Source organism: Panulirus ornatus, chromosome 19 (genome assembly GCF_036320965.1).
Source record: "Panulirus ornatus isolate Po-2019 chromosome 19, ASM3632096v1, whole genome shotgun sequence".
Taxonomy (NCBI): domain Eukaryota; kingdom Metazoa; phylum Arthropoda; class Malacostraca; order Decapoda; family Palinuridae; genus Panulirus; species Panulirus ornatus.
In genome coordinates, this window is record NC_092242.1 from 64706858 (window position 1) to 64733703 (window position 26846).

General features: G+C 43.3%; 1 protein-coding gene across 4 annotated transcripts in view; it reads right to left on the minus strand.

Moving 5' to 3' along the window:
- Positions 1-1197: 1197 nt before the first annotated feature.
- The window catches only part of LOC139755611 (uncharacterized), a 166794-nt gene continuing 141145 nt past the window's right edge, over positions 1198-26846 (minus strand). For all 4 annotated transcript variants that reach the window (XM_071674163.1, XM_071674162.1, XM_071674161.1 and 1 more), the window contains 5 exons: positions 21997-22174; positions 20659-20809; positions 6444-6605; positions 5364-5627; positions 1198-3661 (listed from right to left, as the gene is read on the minus strand). In XM_071674163.1, the coding sequence (XP_071530264.1) occupies positions 1825-3661; positions 5364-5627; positions 6444-6605; positions 20659-20809; positions 21997-22174 (2592 nt within the window). In that variant the 3' untranslated portion in view covers positions 1198-1824. The remainder of the gene's footprint in view (positions 3662-5363; positions 5628-6443; positions 6606-20658; positions 20810-21996; positions 22175-26846) is intronic.

Below are 26846 nucleotides of genomic sequence, written 5' to 3' on the forward strand. Positions count from 1 at the left end.
GCGTTGAAAATGTGTGGAAGTCGAGAACATTATCTCGGAAAGCAAAAGTGGGTATGTTTGAAGGAATAGTGGTTCCAACAATGTTATATGGTTGCGAGACGTGGGCTATAGATAAGAGTTGTGCGGAGGAGGGTGGATGATGTGTTTGTTTCTGTACATTATACATGAAACTAAAGAGTGCCAATGAGGCCACTATATGTTTGTTATGCTACCTCACTAAGTGAGAAGCATTTTGGTATAAAAGAAAATCACAGTGTCTTCATTTCATTCTCTCTTTTCACAGTCTTTTAGTTTGTCCTCTGTTTCAATACAGCTCCCTTTTCTATCAAATACTTTTTCATATTTTCTTAGTCAACAAAGTCAAAACTTGTTTGTACTCATAATTTATGTATTCAAAGTAATTTGCAGCTCATTCTCTCACCTTTTTCTTTTCAGAGCAGAATAGCAGTTCACTCATTCACTCACTCATGAAACCTCTGTGCTTCCTTAACACTGCCTTACTCTAGTGAAGTGGACACCATGTAGAATAGTAAAAGGATCAACAGATGTTGATAGACTTGAGTATTGAATCCACTCATCTGAAAGCTATGCATAATCACTGAGAAGTCTTGCACACAAGGTGTTCATGCTAAAGTGTAACTAACATTAGTATCTGTGGTCTCTTACAATCATGGGGAGGCATTTTCCCTTTTAAGCAAGAAGGGTTAGCTTAATACAGAACTAAAGCATGCCAAAAGTAATAACACTGCCAATCCTGCCTGGCCTTGATACTGAACCCACGTCTCATAACTTGTGAATACAGAGCAGTATCCATATTTTACAGGTGAGAATTAACACTGAATTTCAGTGAATTATTGCTCTGTATATCATATCAGACTAGTGGACAGAGATTTTTAAAAGGAAAGAGAATGAAGTTAGGTAAGCAGAGTAGTGAAACTGAGGTGGTATGCTGTGGCTGAAAGACAAATATCCGTAGCCACTCAGCTGTGAATACACGATGGCATTGTTTTGAGAAGGCAGATAACAGTTACTTATGCCCAAATCCTATACACATTACAAAAAACATAATAAATACAGATGGAACATTGTAACTAGATGAAGTTTCTGTGATGCTTTCAATGAGGACAGTACTAAAAAAAAAAAAATGTTCAACCAGCAGAGAAACTATTTTCTGTACTGAACAGAAGATAATTCCTCTACCAAGGTAGTTTTTAACCAAGTGAACATTCTCACATAAAGCTTATCTGGACTTATCCTTACTGAGACAGCATGCTTCCCAATGTGTCAAGAATTTGTATTAAATACTTAAAACGTATTTACATTTAAGATTAGGTACTAGTGACCCATAGGGCCATGTTTTTGACAACATGATAGCATTTTGTCTCCATTACCTACATATCATGAAGTTGGTTGTACAAGGAACTAACCCTTACCAGCATACCACTGTCTGTGAAAATTATCATAACACTACTTCCATTACAGGAAAGTCCTGGCAAACTGGAAGCAGAATCACAGGTGCTAATGCTTGCTTGTGGCAGGTAATTTCACCCGTACTACAACATTTACTTTTATCAGTATCTTTAGAGCTGTTCGTGTGCCATTACCATGCCTAGGTGAATGGACCTTGCTAAGAACATGAAGATTTGCATAGATGATACCTTATAGACTTACATTGCACATATGTATTATGTCCATTATAAACTGTTAGCAGTCTCATATTTCTTTAAATCACTTTTAATACCGATACTTTTCAACTGCAATTGTCACTGACTATCAAAAATGTATGTCATATGTTAAACACCACTAAATATCCATATGTATTCTCTAAACATTTACCGATTTTAGAGTAAACAAAAGATCTTGCACTGAGTGTATTCTTCTCTCAGCTGGAGTGTTTGGCTCCGAGCTGTGATATGAGATTCTCTCTCCTGCTGCTCGTCTTCCACCTGCACTTCGACTTTGATCCAGAGAAACCATTTCAGCATCTGGGGTGGGTGTATCTTCAGTAATCTCATCAGCACTAGCATTGGAAGAAGAAAGGACCTGGCGAAGGGGCAATGATAGATTTGCTCTGGAAGGCCTTGTGGAAGTTGGAACGGTGGGTGCAGAGGTGTCAGCTGCAGAGGGGCCTGTGTGGACAATGGCTTCAGTAAGAGTTACATTTCCATTTAAGTCTGATGCATCTGGCAGTCGAGATGGCACCTCCTGCTGGGGTTCTGCAGATGCTGAAGATACTGGTGTAGCTGCAGAATCAGCATCACAACCTGGAAGTGTCTCATAGCAGTGTTCAGTCTCTACTTCCCCATCTGGACGATCACTTGATGGAAGAGGATCATTGTCATTAACTCGAGTTCTCCCTCCTGGATGTATATGATGTATGTGATGTAAGTGATGCAAAGGGTGGAGAGGATGGAGTTGTCTGATAGAGTGGAGGGTTAAATTGTGGTTAAATGTTGACTGGGGTGTTGATGGAGTGTTATCTCTCTGACTTGGTGAAGATGGAGAAGGACCAGAAGTGTTTGGAGTGTAACATGAGTATGCATCTGTGTCAGTTATCATTGGAGATGCACTTGACATGTCTGTAAGAGGAGATACAACACTATAGGTATTTTCAGTTTCTGCAGCGAGACTGTGATCCGAAGATGAAGTGTGAACAATCATTGTGTCATCAGATGCATGATGGGAACTGTCATCATCCTTTTCACGAACTTGTTCATATGTATGGTTCAAAGAAGCATCTAATGCTTCTTTATCACTTGGAGATGGGGTGTTCTGACTTGCAGAACTGGTTGGTTCTGAGTAGTATAGCATTTCATCCCCATCTTGCCTGACTGATATACATGACGAGACATCAGCAAAATACAGTTCAGATTCCTGTTCCACTTTTCCACTTGTATAAACCACTTTTGGATCACTAATACTCTTAATGTGCTTACTGCGATATGACTCGCGTGGCACATCTGCTTGGGGCTGGAATTTATCAAGAGGTGCAATGTCCTTTCCATCACAAAATAATACCTCCAGAGGTTCATCATGTTTGTGCTCGTTTACATCTCCAAGTGACTTGACGTGACCTAAAGGGAGCCTTCTAGTACGATGCCTGGAAGGAAGTGAGCTGGATCCTCCCAAGGTCCCTCCTTGCTCAGCAGGCCCTCCCTTGTGACAGCTCCGTGTTACACGCTGGTTCTGAGATGGTGAGCTTAGCATTTCAGAATCATCACTAGGAGATGAGAGTGTGTGACTTGTGGGACTGGCAGGACCATGCATTAGGTCAGCCAGTGTGGCAGGGCGGTGTGCTGGTGACGATCGTATGGCCTGAGTTACTAGTCCTTGCAAAGCTGTTGGTGAAGTGGGTGAATTTGGGTGATGATGTGGAGACATCTGCATTGCTAAGTTTTCTGAGGATGTTGGTTGAGAGTATGGTGGAGGAGGACCCCACATATACCGTGGAAATGCCTCTTGGTAAGCCATAGGTGGCAGGTAGGCCTCAGTGAAGGGTGGGGGATAGCGGGGTAGCTGCAGCACTACCCCTGGATCAGACAGTGGGCGGCGGTTGTGATGGGTAGTGGGATGCTGCCGACGTAGGCCCAGGCGACTCTCCAAACCACGTGGAAGGAACGGCCGTAGCAGTACACCAGTAGTTTGTGCTCTAGTATCTTCACTGTGGGGGAGGTAAAAATTATTGTAGTATTATGATGCTAAGTAGTACCTGATAATTTAATGCTGTTTCCCATACTAGCACGGTAGCACCAAGAACAGATATATAAAAAAGGTCTTATTCATTCTCTAGCTGTCATATATAATGCACAGAAACCACAGTCTCCTATCCACATATAAGCCCTATAGACCTTCCCACAGTTTCCCCAGGCTGCTTCATATGCCCTGGTTCAGTCCATTGAAGCATGTCTTCCCCTGTATACCTCCGCTTCAATTTACCCTATCCTATGCACACCCTTCACTGTCTTGTATATTCAGGCCCTGAGCCCTCAAAATCTTATTCACTCCATCCTTCCATCTCAAACTTGGTCCCCCTCCTTGTTCACTTTACTTCTGACACATATATCCTCTTAGTTTTATAATTAAGCAGGAAAATTTTGGATATATTTCTTTCGTAATTTTTTTATATCTATTACAAATTCTGAATATTATAAAGACTGTTTAGAGTCTTATAAACAATAAATATTTCAGTAGCTTGCTCTTTTTTTTATTCTAATGGGAATTCTGAGGTGGATGACTAGATGTGCTCCACGTTTTCCTTCAATGAATCATATTCCACTTCTGCCTTTTATCAATCCCTATTACCACTATCCTTACTTACAATTTCCTTTCTCACTATTTGTACTTTCCCCATTGTACATGCAGTGCCACCTCATGAAATTATCATTCTGTTCATATATTCACAATGTAACAACAATTAAAAGTTCCTTGCCTGCTTCACTTAAGTCGCTTCTGTCAATCCATGTTACTGCTGGGTCACCAGAATCTGATTTTGTGGAGCTGGTCAATACATGAAATGTCTGGGATATTCTTACCCTTGCCAAAAAATAAATTCTGGTACAAGATCCCAAAGAAATTCTTTTCTGCTTAGTAATTAATAATCTTTCTCATTATAAAGATGCTTTCATCAGCTAGTCAGCTTTAAAATAATTCAGAATCTCTTGTAACTAAAGAATCATAATTTACGATTATTTTATGAGGAGTGACTGAGGTCTGACTACCCTCCAAGTACAAAAGTTGTGTCAGTACCCTTAGCCAAAATATATCCTACCACATTTTGTTTGTCAGTATCCTATGTCCAAATTTTCATTTGTCTGCTTTTGACGTTGAGACCCTCAACCCATCTGTTATCTCATTAGCCTCTTGTTAACTATCATGTCACCATCCATACCTCTCATGTTAGTAACCTTCCTGCCTTCTGTCAAGACAAATACCTTCACCCTTCTCTGTCAACATCATCCGCCATCCTGTCTTGATAATATCCTCCACCCTTCTCTTTCATGTTAACATCATCCACCCTTCTCTGTCAATATCCTTCACCTTTATCATGTTAACATCCTCCACCCACCTATATCATTCAGCACCTTCAAACCATCAGTCTCTCCCACACATCAGTACCCTCCGCCCACCATCATTATGACAACATCCTCTGCTTACGTCTTGTCAGGTGCATTCCTTCGTCTGCAACCCTCTCACCATCCACTGTATACTTTTGCATGCTCCCTCTCCTCTATAATTTCAATAATGTCAGCCTAGCTCTTGTCACATTAACCATCTCTTCTCTACCTGTCACCCTAGCAATCTTTACTGACCTTTCCTTACACCAGCAACCTCTCTGGCAATTTCTACCACACCCACGACAATACCTCTGACTGTTATCTCCTGTGTTGGCTGTGGTAGACTCCCCTGGGGTTGTTGCCTGCTGCTGCTGTTGTTGTTGCTGCTGCTGTTGCTGTTGGGCTGCGGCTGCTGCCGCTGCGGCGGCAGCGGTGTGGGCGCCCCAGCCACTGCCCCAGGGGAGCCAAAGTGGCCCCTGACCCTGGGGTGAGGCAGTGCCCAGCAGCACAGAACGAGATGCGCTGGACGAGTCCTCTGCTCCCGGGGGATAGAACTGTCCTCCCGCCCAGTATCTGCATAACACACTCGTTATATATAGTAGGGAAATATTATTCTTGAAGACTTTCTTATCCTGGAATAGTTACACTTAATGATAACTGACGAATTATCTTTTAAATCTTTATAATTTCTAAGGTTTACTTCTAAGATACAAAGTTTTACGAAACGGATAAGGTTAATGTGTGTGTACTACAGGAAGTGTTTTGCATTAGCACTGCTACGCTTGTTCACCTTATATTCATTTATTTATAACTGCCCAAGAACCACATTTACAGGAGGTCCTGAACTCCAGGCTGCGCTACTTCCACTGGCAGGGAAATTGTCTCTGGAGTGAGAAGTTTTTCAGCAAGACTATTCCCTTTCGTCAATTCACGATGATAACTGGCAATATATATATATATATATATATATATATATATATATATATATATATATATATATATATATTCGCCATTTCCCGCGTAGCGAGGTAGCGTTTCAGAGCAGATGGCATCCTTAAGAGGGAAGACTCCTCACTTGACCCCTTTCTGTTCCTTTTTTGGAAAATTAGGACGAAGGAGGATTTCAAGCCCCCCGCTCCTTCTTTAAGTCGCCTACAACACGCAGGGAATACATGGGAAGTATTCTTTCCCCTATAATATATATATATATATATATATATATATATATATATATATATATATGCCAGGGAGGATGAACTACTGGGTTGGTTACGAGTAGGCTGCTGCTCTGTCCGGGACTCGAACCCTGACATTTTTACTAAGTCTGGTGGGCTGCATCATTAATTAGCGTACTACAGAGGATCGTCAGTGTGTGCGTTTGCGTCTTACCTCTCGTCGAGGGCGTCCCAGGGCCCCCACGGGTAGAGCTCGGAGGGAGGAACGAAGCCGTACTCATCACAACAGGAACAGGCGTTGGGGGCTGGGGCTCTCCGGTACAGGAGCCTCCGCCGGTGCTCCAGCTGCTCCCAGTACATCTTTTTCTTCTCATGGCTGCAGGACGATATTGGAACATTAATATACAACATAACGCCACACTCCAACCGTCCATCCCACTTAACAACGACTTCTCCCTTGAGTACAATATTGACTTTATCCCTCAAGTACAATAACAGCTTGTCGGCACCAAATCTAGTCCTTGGGTACAGTGACAAATCATGCTAAAGCCGTCAAGTCATACTCATGTATCATGAAGAGATTAGCTCGTATTAAAGTCGTCATATTCAATCAGTTACGGCAAAAGTAACTGTGAACAGGAAGTACTCTACACTCGAGGAGAAACGTGCAATGCATCATATATGGAGTTATTCATATTCATATATAGAATAAAGACGTAAAAATATTTACATTTTAAGGAAACCTGTCATGCTTCATACATGGAAATGGTATTTTTTCCCCTAGAGTTCCAAACCAAAAAAGGACGCCGACTCAATAAACAAGTATATGGATGAGAAGTCATAAAATGTGTAAAGTATAAATACATCAGACGTGCATAAGCACTGGTAAAAATAAGAATGATTAATGATTTCGTGTATTTCAAAATATGTATAGATAAAGGTAGTAAAGGTATGCGTGCGTAAATGAACGAAATATATGCTTATTATGTGAGTTCACTGCACGAACGCCGCGTTTAAAACCTTGGCGTGTGTGCATCGCACCAACGCAGCGTTCAAACCCCTTGGTGAAACACTGTCCGACCTAACCATTGTCTGACAGGTCGGCCATTACCCCACGCTGCCTCCCTGATAACATTCACCGGAGCCAACCAACTACCCTCTTACTATCAAGGCCGACCACGTCATAAAGTATGAGTTACCAGGAGGGGATCCTAGATACGTTACTAAACGCAGCAAACATTTCTAATCGGAACCTATTTTAAAACCAGAACGATTTCTTGTCTATTTGCTTCTTGATGCTTCTTTCTTCATGGACAAATAAGGGTAATAAGACATATAGTCATTAAAGCTCCAACAGAGGCCTGTAAAGGAAGGCATCCTATAAATCATAAAAGAACACATTATTACAGATGTACTTCTGTCGTTTCTCCTGCATGACCCAGTGATTTATAATTCTCCCAATATATAAATATCTTACCCTTGATACTATCGAAGGCAATATCGCTTTGCAGATCATGAAAGAAATATCATTTCATATTTCACATTGTTTATGAATATGATACACAAGAACTGTAACAATCTTTTACTTTGTAATATTTATGAATCCTAACGCAACAAATTCTTAAACCCTGAAGCTCTGTAATAGAGGCTATATATCATAGAATTACTAAAAGAAATTAATATTAGTTTGATTATACACTCTTATGATTTGCATAAGTATGATTTTCATGCACATATAGCGTCTGAGAGCAAATAATTTAGTGGAGGAACCTTACGAACGCCCACAAGCTAATAAATGGAAGAGATAATGCCCTCAAATATCAGATGATAATCACACCATAATGAAATTACCAGTGTAAACTGATTATCACATCAAAGCCCTCCAGAATACCATCCGATGAAACTAGCATCAGATGGAGGAGAAAAGAGAGGAGGCAGACAAGCTAATGCACTCGCCATTCCCGACATTTCATGGGCCATATACATTTTATCATAAGTGCTTTTCATATAATCTTCAACATCTGCAGAATGCGTTGGAAGATTTTTCGATTGGAGGTCATGGCTAGAAGTTAATGGGAAAAAAAAAAAATAGAAGCTAATTGGCCTCAAGCTCAAATAATAAAGTAAACCACACTCTCATCCACCTGCCCACGAGGGAAAGACACCCACCCATGTAGGTCCTCTGTCACTTATTACCCTCCCACATTCATGCTTGTATTTTTCCTCTTCTGTCCGTTCTCAAGCCATATTCAGGCTTTTTTCCCAACTTCTATTCCCTCCCTATTCCATTTTCCTCCAAGCATCCTATTGTGTCCTAGAAAATAAGAATTCTTACCAGCTATTGATATCTTACCATCATCTCTCTCCCTCATGATTTTTCTCTCTCATTTCCTTACTTCTCTCACCCTATCTCGCTGTTTCCATCCACCGTCTTCCCCACCCCTACAGCCTATCAACCGTCTTCCTCGCCCCTACAGCCTATCAACCGTCTTCCCCACCCCTACAGCCTATCAACCGTCTTCCTCGCCCCTACAGCCTATCAACCGTCTTCCTCGCCCCTACAGCCTATCAACCGTCTTCCTCGCCCCTACAGCCTATCAACCGTCTTCCTCGCCCCTACAGCCTAGGAACTACACCTGACACACCGTGGTTATAAGAGCCACACCAACGGTGTTCACTGTTTCCTGGAGCGTAAAGCAACAGACAAGGGGTCCACTCCCCAGTTTTGGATTGTCAGTTTTCTCCACGAATAAATGTACTTGATGCGGCCCACCAATATGGTATGATTTTTTTTGTTTTCCTTTTTTTATTAAATTTTGTGGAATGTTGAACACTGTGAGGGTACTGTTTTAGAGCGATATATGTAAATATACAACTGACATGTTTATGTATGAATGTCATATAACAATGGTCGACAACTAGTAAGTGGTCCATACGACAGGTATTGTTACAAGCGAAATACGAGATAACAAAGCCGGATGGATTTTTCTGAATCACCTAAATCCTGACTACTGAACGGCCGTTTCCTATACGGTCGTTAAAACTACCTGTAGGCAACCATACTCTTCCTTTTTGTTATCCCAACTCTTCTTTAGATTTCCAATAAATAAATAAATAAATAAATAAATAAAATATATATATATATATATATATATATATATATATATATATATATATATATATATATATGTGTGTGTGTGTGTGTGTGTGTGTGTGATGTAAAAAAGACTTGGGATGACAGAAAGGAATAGGAAAACTAAAAGAATATACATAGATAACCATGGCATGTAAAACGTAAGTCAACTGTATTATATTCAACAACTAACTTTATGCCATCAGCGCGTCATGCATTATTAAACAAAACAGAGTGCAGCAGTTTTAAAGAACGTTACTCATAAATAATGCTGTCCCTACAACGACAGTTTACAGATAATTTACATGAAAGGATGGATTACGTCATATCTACACTCTGTCATAAAGTTAAACCAGTGAGGACATTCTAAATTATACCGAACATCCTTTTTCCTTAACGATAAAGAAAAATGCTGACAGTTGAAATCATAAAAATATATATGAATCAGGTAATCGCATGGAGGATACCTACATACTTGTTCACAGTTTCCCCCATAACGAGGATGCACCAGGACCAGGAATAACCGAAGAACGGCTTTATTTGCCCACATCCACTCTCGAGCTGTCACATATAATGCAACGAAACCAAAGCCTCCCTATTCACTGCCAAACACCAAAGAAGTTCCCCTGACCTCTTCATATACCCTACTTTAGCCTAGTCACAGGTCGTTGCCCCCTGTATACCGCATAGCTACAATTAGTTCTATACCCAACGCCCCTCTCTCTCCCCTTACATACTCAGGCCCCATTAAGTCGAAGCATCTTTCACTATAGCCCTCCATCTTCTCGATCCCTTCCCCCTTCCCCTTGTTCCCTCCCCTTCCGACACATATGTAATCATAGCAAATACCTCTTTACTCATCCTCTCCGTATGTCCAAACCACTTTTGCACATCCCGTTCAGTTCTTAATCATATTCACTTCTTACCCCTTACAATATACATATGTGTGAGTGTGTGTGTCCGAAAATTGTGCAATATTTTCGGTTTAATGTTTAATCATCACGTGACATTTGTTATTGGATTTATGGTTATCAACCCATTATATGTCAGTCATATGGAGCCGTAAAATGTACACTTCAAATGTTATGGAAATACATATTTGTTGTTGGATTTAACGGTAATCAACTGCCCTGTTGATTTGAGGCAAAATCTGTTAACATATACATTAAAATGATACTTTGCCCTATATTATGTTGTTGACCCTATGATTATCATTTGCTGTATAGTAATTAGGCCAATATCACTAACATGCTGACCAATCATACTTTATAAAGTGTCTATTTTTCTTGCTTTATAGACCGGTATGTTTGCATGCTAGACTGCCATTAAGCCAAAGCCGTTGACGTACCCGTTAAATGAAGTATGCATAATTACATATTAGTGCGCTGTTCACAAAACGTACAAAATGAAAGTCCACCCTTCCCCCACAACCTGCCCCGCTGCATATTTTCCAGAATTCTTTTTCAATTCCTGGAGGAAATAAAGCTTGTAAACAAAAGACATCTACTAATAGGTGAAAAATAGAATAAAAAAAATGTCTATTTGAAATGTATAAAAATGGAAAAAAGAAATGCTATACAAAACCATATCTATGTAAATTTTTCCCAACACTAAAAAGACGGTTTAGGCAAAGCTTTTCACAATGAAAGGCCTTTGTGAAATGGCGAAGCTTTTCACAATAAAGGACTTTTGTGAAATTCTGCCAGGGTTAAAGAGAATGAGGGCTTCGCGTCGCTCCGTGAAAAACGTCTTTGGTGCAATGTTTACCTCCGCTGAGCCCCACTGAATGGCTGCCGGTAATCCGTTTTATCTCATTATCCCCAACACTGCCCTAAAAATACAGTACTTGAGCTGGTCATTAGTTGGTTGTGCTACACTCTCTCTCTCTCTCTCTCTCTCTCTCTCTCTCTCTCTCTCTCTCTCTCTCTCTCTCTCTCTCTCTCTCAGTTGGCTTGGGTATCGCAAGCTGCGCAGCCAGCACTTCAGTAGGTTATCAAGTACCACTCCTTAGGCCCAGGCTGCTGTCTTCATTGTTGTGCCTCACCCACATGAGAGGATCGCGGGATTTCATTTAACAAGAAGGCAATCAATATTTTGTATATGCCATCCGTGGGAAGATAGGAAACAGCAATATTTTGTAGATTACAATGGTGACAGACCAGGAAATAGCAATGTTCTGTACATTCCACTGGATGTAAGACAGGAATCATCAAAATTCTGTAGATTCCGCTGTTGGAAACAAAGGAAACAGCCACAGAAACGGCAACATTCTACAGAATCCACTAATCGTAAGACAAGAAAGAGCAATAGTCTATTAAGTAGATTCTCTTTGGTATTTACTCTTTAGTTAAGTACACCGAATTACTTGACCATTAAGTAAACCCCATTACAATGTAACTGATTCAGGAGACGCTGCTGTCTCGTTACTTCACGCCCGAGCGATAGTCAAAACACTACACTAGGCTTGGTAACCAGCGGCCGTGAAGGCTGGAGGAGTAAATACGTTTGCCCCGGGATCAAAATCGGTCCGACCTCGATCAACGCTCTGTGCTGAACCTGTTTACCATCTCAAGGATCACATATCATTTCGTCTCTACTTGTGAATGTTTGTTGGTCTGTGTCCGCTTTTATTTCTTCGTTACCGACTTAGTTTACATTTGTTCTTTTTTTCTATCCTTGCGCACACACACACACACATACCTGGATTAGGCTGGTGTGTGTGTGTGTGTGTGTGTGTTTGCACATAGGAGTAAAAACACGGGAGCAACACGAGTGTAAAATTCTCTTCCCGTATAACACACACATATAATAATCATAAGAACAAAAGTTCAGAGGATTGTACGGCAACAGAGAATGTTCCAGAGTGTAACTCCCTCACCGTACAGCACAAGTAGGTAATCACACACACACGAGTACCTGAGGCACACAGATGCCCACGGAACCCTTTGTATTTCCATCCATTAAACTCATTCCTGGCGCCACCACCAACTCCCCTGACTATTTCACTCACTTCCAGTTTCGCTCTTTTGTCTACCTTTCCTTCTCCAGGTTTCCCCTCCCCTCCGGCGGCGTGTGGGGCAGAGAGAGAGAGAGAGAGAGAGAGAGAGAGAGAGAGAGAGAGAGAGAGAGAGAGAGAGAGAGAGAGAGAAACTCCAGAGAAAAATATCTGGTGTAGTAATTTCCAGCCATACGTCAATTCCCACCTTCCTCTACCTCGTGCTGTGGGCGGATCTCTCTCTCTCTCTCTCTCTCTCTCTCTCTCGGGCGGGCGGACCTGGTGACCACTTCTTTTTTTTTCCACAGAGCAACGCTCCTGCCTCTATCGCTCACAGATATGTTCATAAATCAATACTGAATTTTTCTTTTTTTTATTTAATCAATACTTGCTCCTCTTTCCCGCCTTAAGGTAGATAGCGTTCAGGACCAGAACGACTGAGCACGCGAAAGTTACTCCTCGCTTGGCTCCTCCTTATCCTACTTATCAAGAGTGATGATACAGGAGGCGAGGTATTTTTGCCCCACCTCCGTTCCCGTCACCTCTTATTCGCCTTCTACGGCCCGAGGGAAATACGTGGGGGGTATATTCTCTCTCTCTCTCTCTCTCTCTCTCTCTCTCTCTCTCTCTCTCTCATGAGAAGGTACTTTAGACTTGAGCCATTCATACATAAAGGGAACTGTACCAATTGATAATATAAGGAGCTTCAAAGTCAATCTTATTCAACGATGTCTACGGAAATATTTACCTCTAGTCACTAACCCATTCCCCCAGGTCAGTGACCGACCCAAGAGAGAGAGAGAGAGAGAGAGAGAGCTTCTCGTCTATTACCTTCTCTCTCTTTTTAACATTAGACGTTCAGTAATTCCTCCCGACACACAACTGCTCCAGGACCTCACCTCACAAGGTGGTATAGAACCTCACACCCCCCCTCTCTCTCTCTCTCTCACACACACACACACACACACACACAGCTGCTGCAGCACCCAGCCTCCCATAACAGCCGCGTCAGCAGCATGCACCCAGCCACCCAAGCAGACACACTCCCTCCTTCCCCTCTCTCCCTAGGGCCAGCAGACTGTAGCACATGGTCTGGTACTCTCTCTCACACACACACACACTCTCTCTTTCTCCCCTCACTCACCTGGGGGAGCCTCGCTGAGGGGTCAGGAAGGGGAGGCCCTATTATCCCTCCACGGCTCTCGCCCTCACCCTCCCTGCCTCCTGCCCCACCCCCCCAAGCCTCACAACCTTTCATACGTTCCTTCATCCCCTCCCCCCTTCTCTCTCTCTCTCTCTCTCTCTCTCTCTCTCTCTCTCTCTCTCTCTCTGTTTGTCTTCAACAGTATCCCACTGTGTACCAAACCCTCACGATCAGCCCCGTCGTTCTCCTCCTCTCTTCCCTCATAACACTTGTGTTCCTGCTTCTCCCTCCCGCGCTACGGGGCAGGGCGAAGGTCTGACACCTCCTGGCTCAACCAGGGATTCACATGCTCCTCCCTCCCTTTTCCCAGAACCCCGTTTGTATCGCCGTGTCTGTCTGTCTCTCTGATGCCGTCCCTTCACCTGTCTCTGTTCATAAGTTTCCTTTTGAGTCCACATTTCCCGTCGGTCACGACTTATGACTTTACCTTTCATTTTCCAGCACACGCGTCTATGCAGATAATGTGTGTTTGTTTGTCTGTGTCAATCCCTCGGCTTCTTTTTAACAACACACGTCGGTATGTGTGTGTGTGTGTGTGTGTGTCTGTGTCCCTTTGTCCATGACGTTCCCTCCAGTTGTTTTAATTAGCATGTGTGTGTGTGTGTGTGTGTGTGTGTGTGTGTGTGTTTATCCTCGTCTGTCCTCCTGTTTCTGTCTGTCACATGTATGTGTGTGTGTCGCTCCGTCTGTTCAACTTTGTCCGTGTCATTCTTTCTGCTCTTCTTCACCAGCAAAGAGTCTCTCTATGTATGTCTGCCTGTTCACCCACGTCTCGCAACATAACACATAACACCTCCTTGGGGAGTTCACCTCGCCAGGTAAGTTACACCCACGGAGCAACCCAGGTCTTTCCCTCCCACACTTAAGAACGCAACTAACACCTTCCACCCACAAAAGCCTTACCATCTCACCGTCCTTTTCAGACGTAATTATCTGGTGTAGATTCTCTCATTCATCACTGGAATCCCCAGGTGTAGGTCGTATGTTTTGCCACCAACTGGTTTCCCAGCCTTTCACAAATGCCATGGTTTCCTGAACTATTTTCTTTTTCTTCAGTCTATCCTCTTCCATATCTACTTCCTCTTCTCAAAGCCTCTCCTTTTCTTAATAATCTATCTTTCCTTCTAATCTCACATCCTCCCGTAACATTCTCTGACCGATTCTAAACATCATGCCTCGTTTATCCAACATTCTATTCAAACCTCCATTCCCTCTCTGCCCCTTTATATGACCTCTTCGTCTAAACCGTCTCCCCTCCTCCCTGTTCGCCTCTCACTCTTCCTCCTCCTCCTCCTCCTCCTTCTTTCTATTACTCTCCCTCCCTCTCCTTTTACGACCGGTGTATGGAGGGGAGGGGGTGGGGGGAACAAAACAGCACACGCGTTAACTAAACCAGAACCCGATATTTGATGGTCACCTCTCGACTCCTCTTCCCCCGGCAGGGCACGTGTGTGCTCCTCTGCCTTATCGATCGTCTTGGTTCATCCTATGTGATGTTAATTGGATACCTATTGTCTTAACCATCTGTTCATCCATTATCTGTCTTCAAGCATCCCTTTCCAAATGTCGTGGCGTTGCTTCCCTTTCTCTGCTCTACTGGTTATCACCACTTCGGCCATATATGAACCGTCTCTACGTGTCCTAGCTCATAAGAACCTGGAGCCACACAGTTGCGGGCGGCTGTGTTAGTTTCTGTGTGGCGATCAATTACTCGAGGACTGTCCGTTATGGTGCCTCCTCCTTCCCACGGACAGCTCAGCCGTGACATTCTCTTCCTCCCTTTGTCTTTCCCTTTTTTTCATATAACCTACGAACCTTTAAAGGTCGCGTCTTCAAACACCAGAGGGGCTTAAATTAATCCCTTCTGCATTCCAGTCCTTTTTTTTCTCTCTCTCGTATTGGACAAGAAATAAATCTCCTGGTTATCGAACTGTTTTTTCCAACTTGTCTGAGCCTGCTTCCCAATAAATCACAGGTCAAGCGTCAAAAGCTATAGTTCACAAGTCTAGACACCAACATGTTGTAGGAAGTCATAGTTCAGAGGTCAAAGAGGTCATAAATCATGAGACTCACGTTGTAGGTCACCCGTGGGGAGGTCACGGGTCAAAGGTCACGCGACGAAAACCCGCGAGCCAACCAAAGGCCAATGCACAAGGGTCACACAGCCTGAGAGACCAGCGGGTCAGGAGACACATAAAGAAGCGCGCGCGCGCGCATCATAGGTCAAGAGGTTACGACTCAGAGGTTAGAGGTCGGAGATTACTGTTTCAAGATAAAAGTTAGAAAGGCATTATAGGTCAGGTGTCACGAGTCAAAGTCTACAGGTTGGGTGGAGAGCACGGGTCAAGGGTTAAAGCAGGTCACCCCATGCAGGTGAACCGCCAACATGAAAGAGAGAAGCCAGGTTCGTCCCTGTGTGTGTGTGTGTGAGAGAGAGAGAGAGAGAGAGAGAGAGAGAGAGAGAGAGAGAGCTCAGTGTGGCTGGTTTCTTGTACATCATACAAAAAAATGAAATATGAAGTAACCTCTATCTCTCTCTCTCTCTCTTCCATTCTTAATTAATATGGATGAGACAAACCTTCCCTCTCATTTCATTCATTAATACGTGAGCAACCATCTCCAACATGGCCGGCAGTGAGGCATTCACCTGGATCCTGCCTCCGCTTTCCTCTTTTCAACGTCACCCACGCTCCCTCCCTCCCTCCCTTCGCGCTTTTCCCCGCCTACACTCACTCATCTACCCCTCCCCAGGCGTTTTCTATTCACCAGCTTCCCTACTCTCACTCTTCAGTCAGTCATCCCCCTACAAGCGCCCCCTGGTCAGTTACGTTTTCGTGATACACACACGAACACACATATACTTAAGAAACTCATACTCACAGTCTTCAGCGATTGAGTCGAATATGTGCGCTCAGGATACAATAGCTGGCACACGGAAGCCCGTGTGAAACTGTAATGTAGTAGGCCTGAATATATATATATATATATATATATATATATATATATATATATATACTTAACCATATTGCCTAAAACATATAGTTAGCAGAAAAAAAAAACTCCAACGTGAGTGTCTTTTCCATATCAATGATTTACATGCTCGCTCCGCTTGGCTTCCCTACGCTACGTGAGCCAGAGATAACAACCCCCTTCCAATCCCCTCCGTAAACCAAGGGCCGCGCGCCTTGCCTCGGCTCCTACCTGTACAATATCCCGGGTGTCGCTCGCGACTGTGTCGTGTCTTAGGACGAACAACAGAGGACCCCAGTCCTCTAGTAGTCCGAGGATGGCCTTACACGAAATATATAAACAAAAACAAATGAAACAATTATAGAGTGAACGATGAAATAGGAATATAAAACAGATCTCAAATGCATATAAGTAGCATACCAGAGGAAACTAAACAATAATAAAAGTACATGGATAAAGAAATAAAATGGTTACACATTAGCTCATGCATTCCCCACGATATAAGCATTTTTTTCCCCCTCGGTTCGAGAAAGAGGAGGCAGGAGGAAGAGGGGCGCGAGGTAAACAAAAGCTCAGAGGAGTACAAAAAAAAAGTTAAAAAGAAAGGCTGTTTACTATGTAAACTCTAATGAGTTTACTCAGTTGTGGTGCTTGACCGCTACACCCTACCACTCTACCCCCAGACGGTGTCATGACAGCAAGTATTCCGAAATTTCTCGACCTTCAAGGATTCCCAGGGTCGAAAAAAAAAAAAATATGTAAAAGTCTGCCCTCGTAAGTATGTTCAGTCTCGGGAGGGCTTGTGTTACGACGAGCACATAGATGTTATCATGACTAACGTTGAGTCTGTATCAGTAAAAAGAAAAAAATGTTTAAAAGTGTTTTAAAATCTCAAAGGCTCTCACGTGTATCTGTATCGCTCACGTATGGAATCTAGATCCTCCGCAACCCTAATTTTCGCTTGTACCACCCCAAACCCTTCTGTTCAGCACCATCTTGAGTACAGCTACCACAACGACTACCAGGAGTAGTCCTGAAAAGGTAATCATTATACCAAGGATCATCTCTGCCAAGTTCGGTTCAAAGTGGCTATGTAAGTTTTCAAGAGGCGAGATCGAACTGTGAAAAGTTTACCAGATGGTCAGACGACGAAGGGAAACAGAAGAGTGACATCACAGAAGCTCACATGGCATTTGGCTTGCCAGCCGAAAACTGAAAAAGTTGACATGTCTGTATATTGTACGAGTTCGTAGGGGTTTCGGTGCAACGGGTGTTCTGGTTAAAGAAAAAAAAAGTGTACACTTTCTTGGAATACTGATATTCGTAACTGTAGTGCAGCGTGCTCCTTCGTGGATATGTGTGTTGTGTAAAATGTGATGAAATGCTTCTTACCACTAATTCACATGACCCAATAAAGAGAATGTACGAAAGTAGATTAGCTAAACCTTAGACAGACACAGGAGTATAATATCACATCAAATACAGAAACAAACCCAGGATTTCTCTAAGAATAATGTTTTATAAATGCAAGAAAACGGTAGAAAAATATGTACAACAATCGTACAGAGGGACATACAAGTACAGAATGTGTAGACTACACCCCGAACTGGTTACTGAGAACGTGGTGGCCAATTTAGAAAGAAGAGGTGGTGACGTACAGCCAATATCACGCGTTGGCCAACGGATCGAACAAATCATCTCTCTCTACCACACACCTCCTCTTATTATGTGTTCACCTCAATGTGTCTGTTTAGTCCGCATGCAAAACATTCTGGCTCTGGCGGCTACCCACATCCCAGCGAAATACCTGATCACATTTCATGGTCATGTCATTGTTTTACAAGGGTGAATGAAAAGGTGGGGAAATCAGTCAGAAGCACCGGGAGAAAATTTTTCAGCCCACGCCATTTTCTGACAAATTCATTGTGGTAAATTTTCAGCCCACACCATTTTCTGTTTTCTGACAACTTGATTCGTGTGGTCTATGACATTTGTCACTGTACAATATTCGGGTCGTCCTGATGCCATAATGCAAATTCTTGTTGCCGCTATTCCAAGAGCAATACCGATCGAGTAATGCGACCTATACGTTTTCCCAGGAACACAAATACCGAAGCTCAAAACATGTAATTCCATACTGGTAGCGTTTCTGTGACGTGCCCGTCTTGTATCATATACTGCGAACGATACAGATGATGATGCCTCAACGGCCATTTAAAGGGCCGAGGGCCATTCAATCTCGAAACGCGGTGTAGTTCACGCAACGACCGGTGACGTCATGGACGACCTCAGCTGACACACCATCCTCTCTTGGTTATTCCATTTGACATAGCTACTTCTGATCTCGCCTCTGAGACGGGAATGTTACCCTTCCCGTTAACGAAAAAGACGATGCATATCACACAGAGAACATCCGGGGGGGCCGCCCTGGGTCGCTATCAGTGAATCATATCACATGGTGTCTCGTTGGTCGAGGGTGAATGAAAAAAAAAAGTAAATAAACGATCATTTGTGGTAAAGAAATAATAATTATAAAGTTCCGATTCGTGAACATGACGTCAGTAAGTGCGGGGTGATCCTTTGATGGATGGATGGATGCAAATGACATAAGCATTACGTCACGGAACAAAACAAAAAATACTTCGATTGGTGAGCTACATGACGTCACCGCAACTCGCTCTCATTGGTTCATCCGCTTGAAAAAAAAAAAACAAAAAAAAACGGACACCTGGCGATTGCGGACATGTCACTTCATGTCGGCAACGAATTATTCATATTTGACGTTGCCGGAGGCGGAACCCCGAGGAGGGGGGATGCAATAAATGATAAACTTCAAAAGTTGATGGTAGCCCGGAGCAAAGTGCTCGGCCAACGCGAAAGAATAAATACATTCTCCTACGCAATGACCAGATGACCTATGTATCATGCGCACAGTCTTGTGTGTGTGTGTCTGACGCTGGCATGGCGTATCCTCTTCAACCGTAGCTGGTTCTAAATCCCCAGATAATTAATTCTCCCGTGCATCAAAATGAACCCACGGTTTCCATAACCTTCTCGTTTAATGTACGAGATCCACCGCCAGAAAACACCTGGGACACACGTTCGACTTTGATTACGACGTTCTTCAACCTCTCTCTCTCTCTCTCTCTCTCTCTCTCTCTCTCTCTCTCTCTCCCCTCCCCCTTGGCTACTACAGTGTCGTCGCGATCCCTGGACTCTGGAGCGAAAGGCCATGAGCAAGTCTCTTATAGGAACGACCCTGAACCTTGTGTGAGTCATGGGATCACCACTTGCTGAGGTATGGACGACTCCTGCTTCGCGTCCGTGCTCCGAAACAACGAACCGGTACACCCAAGTCAACGACAAATAAAGGAGAAAATAAAACCCACTTGCCGGAATCATTCTGAGGAAGTTAAACAAAAGAAAAAGACTTAAGTGAAGTGTAGGTCGGATCAAACAACTCGATCACGGCGGTGCGACACCTTAAGCTCGGCTGTACGACCCATGAGTATGATGGCCTGCGCTCTGACCTGACAGTGAAGCGTCCTCATACCCAAGGGTCGTACCGTCGTTGCTGTACGGTCGTACGATCGGGATCAAGAAAAAGGTCTGTACCACGCAGAATCACCCAGACCAGCTCGATGCTCGCTGTCGCAAAGAACTTCCCAGTTTCTATTCGGTCCGCAACAAGTCTAATTCCTGCGGTTTATAAACTCGACTGAATCGCGGGGGAAATTACCCTCCTAATAACCTAATTACCTGATCAATGAGGTAGCGGCACTCTTCACCAACAAATTGGGAGAAATACTATGTAAGAGTAGTAATGTAATGTATATATCGGTTGTGTGTGTGTGTGTGTGTGTGTGTGTGTGTGACCAGCTTCAAAATTCCTGAACTTTCCCCGGATCTTTATAAAATCTAAAATCCCATATAACTTTTACCCTAACCCACTCCAAAGGGAGGGTAATAAACTCCACATTGTTGGGTGAACCCACTTTCCCTCCCTCAGGTCTACACAATCTATTTACCCATAAACATCTGGAGAGAGAGAGAGAGAGAGAGAGAGAGAGAGAGAGAGAGAGAGAGAGAGAGAGAGAGAGAGAGAGAGAGAGAGAGAGAGGACTCACCTGAGGAGCTGGTAGACCAACATGCAGGAGAAGATGGACACCAGGATGCCGATGACGGAGAGGCCGAAGAGCGCGCGCAGGCAGGAGTAGAGGGGACCGTGGATGACGTCACAGTTGGTGCCGCTGCTCACCAGCGAGAACTCGTAGCGAACTGCCGATACACACCAGGGACAGTTGCGGTCAGAAGCTCATAAGAGAACCGATAAAAAAAAGAAAAATCATCAATAACTTCCGAGGACATCATGGAAGAACCAGGAGGACCAATGCAGATATACCTAATGCAAATGCTCTTACTAACTTGTAAGAACTGATCAACTATCAATGAAAGACATCGTATCGCTGTAGCAGCAAAGACAATAAACAATAGCATTAATCTACATAATGCACAAATAAATACCATCCATCCGCCTTCCATGATATTCTAAATACGTATGCACTGCGTGTATGAATTTGAGTTATTAACGGAATCATCATATAAGAATTTATGTAACAGCCTAGCCAGTGTGCATGACGAAAAAAAACAACTTTTATTACTTATTCCTTTAAATCTATCTATAATTACCATGGGACCAGTGTCTATATGGGAGCCTTGGTGTTACCCATGTCCTTTCTGAATGCTTCTGCATACCAGAGCTGCTCTACTTCCAGTATACCATGGAGACAGACAGGCTCCTTGGGAGAGAGAAATTACCTGACGTGATTGCGCTGCTATCCATAAAGTCCCGCCAATGGTGACGTGTCACTCAACTTGAGTAATCCCGAGCAAGCGGAGTCCGGTAACACCTCGTACAGTATTCGTACACACGAATACATGTATTCATTATAAACATAAACAGCGTGTGTCGCAGTGTGCACAACACATTACCTTGTGTCACGCGTGTAGGCTAGGCGCGGTGTTTGATCGGCTGGAAATCAATTCCGTTCCCCTAGTTAATTACTATGAGTTTTTACCCATTGTCAGAAAATAACAAGCTGACTGATGATTCAACCTCATACATATTCAGGACAGCTCCTATGTTCATTACGTATTAATGAATACATTATCTGGCAATACACTACAGAAAAAAAAATGGACTGAAACATACATTATTTTCTGCCCTCATTTTTTTTTTTTCTATCACCACGAATAGTTAAAACACAACAAAAAGTATGAATAACTCCTACCACGGTGTCTCCTTGTCTCGATCCGTCATCCATCTATACTTATACATACATATATATATATATATATATATATATATATATATATATATATATATATATATACACACACACACAACCGCCCATCCATGCGGTTCGCACCGTTCAAGACCAGTGGCACACACATATGTGACTTACCGTCCTGCGTGGGGTCCAAGACGCCCGTGTACGGTGTACAGGTACATGACTGGGAGCGCGGGAAGAACTCGCACTCCTGCAGCGTCTGGAGGCGGTTCATGTGTAGGACGGTGGTGGTGACGGTGACGACGACACACAACACGGCACACAGCAGGCACAAGCACCCGCTCACCTTGATCTGCCGGGAAAAAGCAAGCATCACATATGTATGTAAAATACAGCGACAGCCAAGAGATGGGGGCCATGAGAGTACACCTCCTTCCCCGTAGAAGTCAAATAGATCATTTTACACAGTTACATTACAAAGTAGACACGTTAGGGCAAAAGGTAATATCAAAACAAACATCGTTATCAGAGGAGAGGATACACACAACCGTAAACACACTACAGAAAACGGTTTAGTAAGACGCACTGAGAGAAAAATAATTTACTGGCATCACCATGCAAATATGGTTTAAAAGGTGAACAGAGATATGGGACTTTCATTCTTCCAATCTTCGATGTAACAGAATATATCACAATTTTTGATACTAAGGTGGTAAAAGTAGAGTCTGGTAACACTTTGTTTCTCTGCAAGCATATATATATATATATATATATATATATATATATATATATATATATATATATATATATATATATATATATATTACTTTGAACGTTTCTGTTGACGACGGTGGAAACTGAGAGAAGTATGATGGAAACCCCGAAGGTCAACAATGCAGGAATCATGTCCTCTACCTGGGAACACCAACACCGACCGTGTGTGGGTTGCGCCTATGGACTCGCGCCACCCGGCGGGAGGACACGGAGGCTTTCGTATCTACGTCTATATTCGTCTCCAAGGCTGATGCTGGCGCTGCACGAGTGTCGGAGAAACAGAGTTTTGATCAAAGCCGTCTTATGGAGACAATGACCAAACGTAGCGTAACGTAACGTAATGTAGCGTAACGTAACTTCACCTTGGCGATGAAATACACTTGGGTAAGGGGGGATTGGAGGGGGAGGTTTTCTGTCGACTGTCATCGGAATTTAAAAAGTTACACTGAAAAACGTGACTGAAATTTGGCTCAGTTAAAACATATGTATTTTTTTTCTGACGCGAATGGAACGTGTCTAACCTGACTAAACAGTAAAGTCTTTGGTTTTGTCTAGTCTAGGCAATTCAACCTAACGCGATCCACTCCCAACGCGATCCACTGCCAATGCGATCCACTGCCAATGCGATCCACTCCCAGTGAGATCCACTCCCAATGCGATACACTCCCAATGCGATCCACTCCCCACGCGATCCACTCCCAATGCGATACACTCCCAATGAGATCCACTATCAACGCGATCCACTCCCTAGCACTTTCGATCTTCATTCACCCCACCGAAAAATCGCGTCACTCTTGTCCATATCACTCTGTACATACATACCCCTTGGGCACACCATTATAATAACCCTTAGGTATGATCTGCGTGACCTTCTGACCCTGCCACTCAGGGTGAAGGCTGACCGACAAAGCCATTATGTCCAAGAATCGTACCGTCGTACTCAAAAACGTACCGACATGCTTAAAAGGTACATTTCTACACTGAATTGGGCTGTACCTATCATTAACTTGCAATTTTCTTGATATACATGTTTTTCTTTCGTGATAGGTTCTTAGAAAACTTCCTACAATCTGATATTACTTTAACTTATTAAAGTAATTACTGAAAAAGATGATAAAAAGAATTCAAATATTTGTAATCGCTCATACTCCCACGGATCTGTCACGTATAAATAAGACTTGAATCCCAAACAAACTGAAGACTGAGTCACTAAACCAAGCGGGGGAAAACCAGTATAAGACCTCACCACACTGGCTGCCCTTTCCACAATTGATCGTATATAACAATGAAATAATTAACAAATGAATAATAGATGTTCAAATAAACCGACATCCGGCACTACTCAGCCGAACGCACAGAGTTGCCAAATATGTCTACTTGTAAAGACTATATGTTTACGTACGTAAGGATTTTTCTGATTCATTTCTGAATGAAACGGACCGAAAGGAGGGTAATTCGGGCGAGAAATTCCGCGGGAAAACCAAATTTGCCTATGAGCCCTGCCAGGCATAATACCTCCAGCCCAGGTATTGTGAGCTAACCTGAAACAAGACTATATGAATCCTGTATTCTGAGTTATGAGTACATTCCATCCAGCGACGGGGTTCTGATACACTACGGTGGAAACTTATAATGTCCATAACGATCACGCTACCAACATACATTCTCTTGAGGCAACTCATAAAAATAACTTTAGTATGCGCATTTAATGGGGCGGTCGCTTGGGCCGTTCTCATTCGTCTTCTATTAAAGCTTCGGAAATTGATTCGGGGAAGTGGTTCAGGATCTTGGTTCGAATCAGTTTCACTGTAGTGGTTCAGGAACTATGGTTCGGGACGGTGGTTCAGGGCCATAGTTTGGGGAAGCAGTTCAAGACTACAGTCCGGAGTCTCGCTCCCGGTGTGAGGACCAGATCAACGCACAACCTCGAGGGGGTTGTACCCTCGTGCTCAAGCGTCGTACCTCATTAGAGAGAACGGCCATGTATGAAGGAAATTCGACTGATGTTTCTCAACTATACAATACCTCTCAGCAGTTTATATAACAAAGGAAAACATGATGGATACATGATGAAGGAAATGACGATACCAAAAGCATTCGAAAATAACCTTCAAGACCAACAATGTTTGTGGTAAAAGGCTCAAAACATTGGTATGGATGTAGGGAATCAAATGACATTCAGCGGCACCTATATGAGCTGGGATTATCTAACTGTTCCCTCCAGCACCCGCCATACCACTGGTTGTAAGGGCCTCTGGTCAACGGTAGGGCTCTGTCAATTAACAGGTGATGGAAACCCAATTTCTTTTATCCTCAGGATAGGGGGGGGGGGAGCCTGTCGGCTTCTCGCACGTGCATAATGGAGCTCACATACAGGGATGCTGGTACACTGAGAGGCGAGAGGGAGGAGGAGGAGAAAAAGAGTGAGGAAAAAATATTGAAGACGGACTGGGAGAGACAAGGGAGAGGGGGAGGAATGTCGGCTATCAAGTCTGAAGTGAGGGCAAGTTTTGGCGGCACGCGTCCAAGACTCTTGAGCTGGGGGTTTACTAGTTCTCGTTTTTTAATTCGAGGGGACACTCGGGCGAACCTCCCACCACCGTTAATTAGAAACTCAAGTCTCATTTTTTAACTTTACAGTTAAATACACAACACCATATAACCCCCTAAAATTCCCTACATTCACGGAGTATCATTTCTACGTCTCTAAACATCCCTGAAGTCTTTATTCACATACCTTCACCACACATCGAGAGACTCCATGATGTTAGCATAAATCAAATGGCGAAGGGAACGGAAGGGAAGAGATGGGGCTTGCGGATTGGTCGAGACGTCTCACACCACCATTAGTACGGGCAGGAGGGGACCTTCCCATCCCCCTCCCCTCCTCTAAGGGGGAGGATCAACGGACCCTCCCCCTTTCAAGGGTGATCTGGCGTACACATTGCTATTAAGATTCTGTCGTGTCGGGGAGACGTAATGGACTCCCGCGGTGTAGCGGTTAGCGTTCCCGACCGTGACGCATTCACGGGCCCCTCCTACCCAGGGTCTAGCGCATAGGTTCGAATCCTGATTGCGGCAGTCGGTCAACCCACCTGCTCATCCACCCCTAGGTCGATAAAAAAAAAAAGGTTATATATAGTGTTAATGGGATGGGCCTTCATTAGGGCCTTAAATGCTTGTGCCATCTCAGCTAACATTAAAAAAGAATGCGCCATATACCACATTCGCTATGATGATTTCTGTTGAGTATGGAGCGTGTGGAAGGATTCCGATGTATATCATAAGCGATATGTATAATATCATAAGCGATATGTATATCATAAGCGATATGTATATCATCATAAGCGATATGTATGATATCCTAAGCGATATGTATAATATCATAAGCGATATATATAACATCATAAGCGATATGTATAATATCATAAGCGGCAACTAACACGCGGACATGCTGCTGGATTCAATTATGGCCCCTCGCCTGCCAGATACGTAGAGACATCAAACCAACATTTCTCTCCAAGTCAAACATACACCATCAAAACAGCTCACAGAAAAATGAGCTCGGAGGAGTCCTCTGTCATGTCACACCGCTGGGATCACCCCGGGGGACCAAATGAGGTTATCCAGACCAGAGAGCGCGGCTAGGCTAGCCCCGTCTCACCCTCCCTCCTCCCTCCCGACCTTCCCTCCCTCCCTCGCATCCCATTCCCACGTAACAAAGTTTTTTGGTCATACGACTCGCCTCTCGCACTCACGGTGATGATCCTCAGCGCAGGAAGCTTTTTAAATATTATTTAGCCTCAGTTAAAGATAGGTGATAAGCCTCTACTGGGAATGTGCTTTTAGCAATACCTTCCCATCTCCACTCGAGGAGAATGTTTTCATTTCGTTTATGTTTCCAGCTTTGCCCTGTATGACCTGCGGATATCAAAAGACCAAAATCGGAATCCATGTATGATGGCAAAAGAGCGTGTGATTTAAGCACGATATGATGGAAGAAATTTCTAAATACCAAATCCTATCACACACACACACACGTATATATATATATATATATATATATATATATATATATATATATATATATATATATAAGCAAAAACAACACCAGGAAAACACCATTAGTCCTCTGAAGATGTGGTAATACACAAGAGCGCTCAGGATTCTCATTTTCTTCTCTGCATTCATGAAGCCACGTGCTTGTCGTGATTTTCTGCATATCATATATATATATATATATATATATA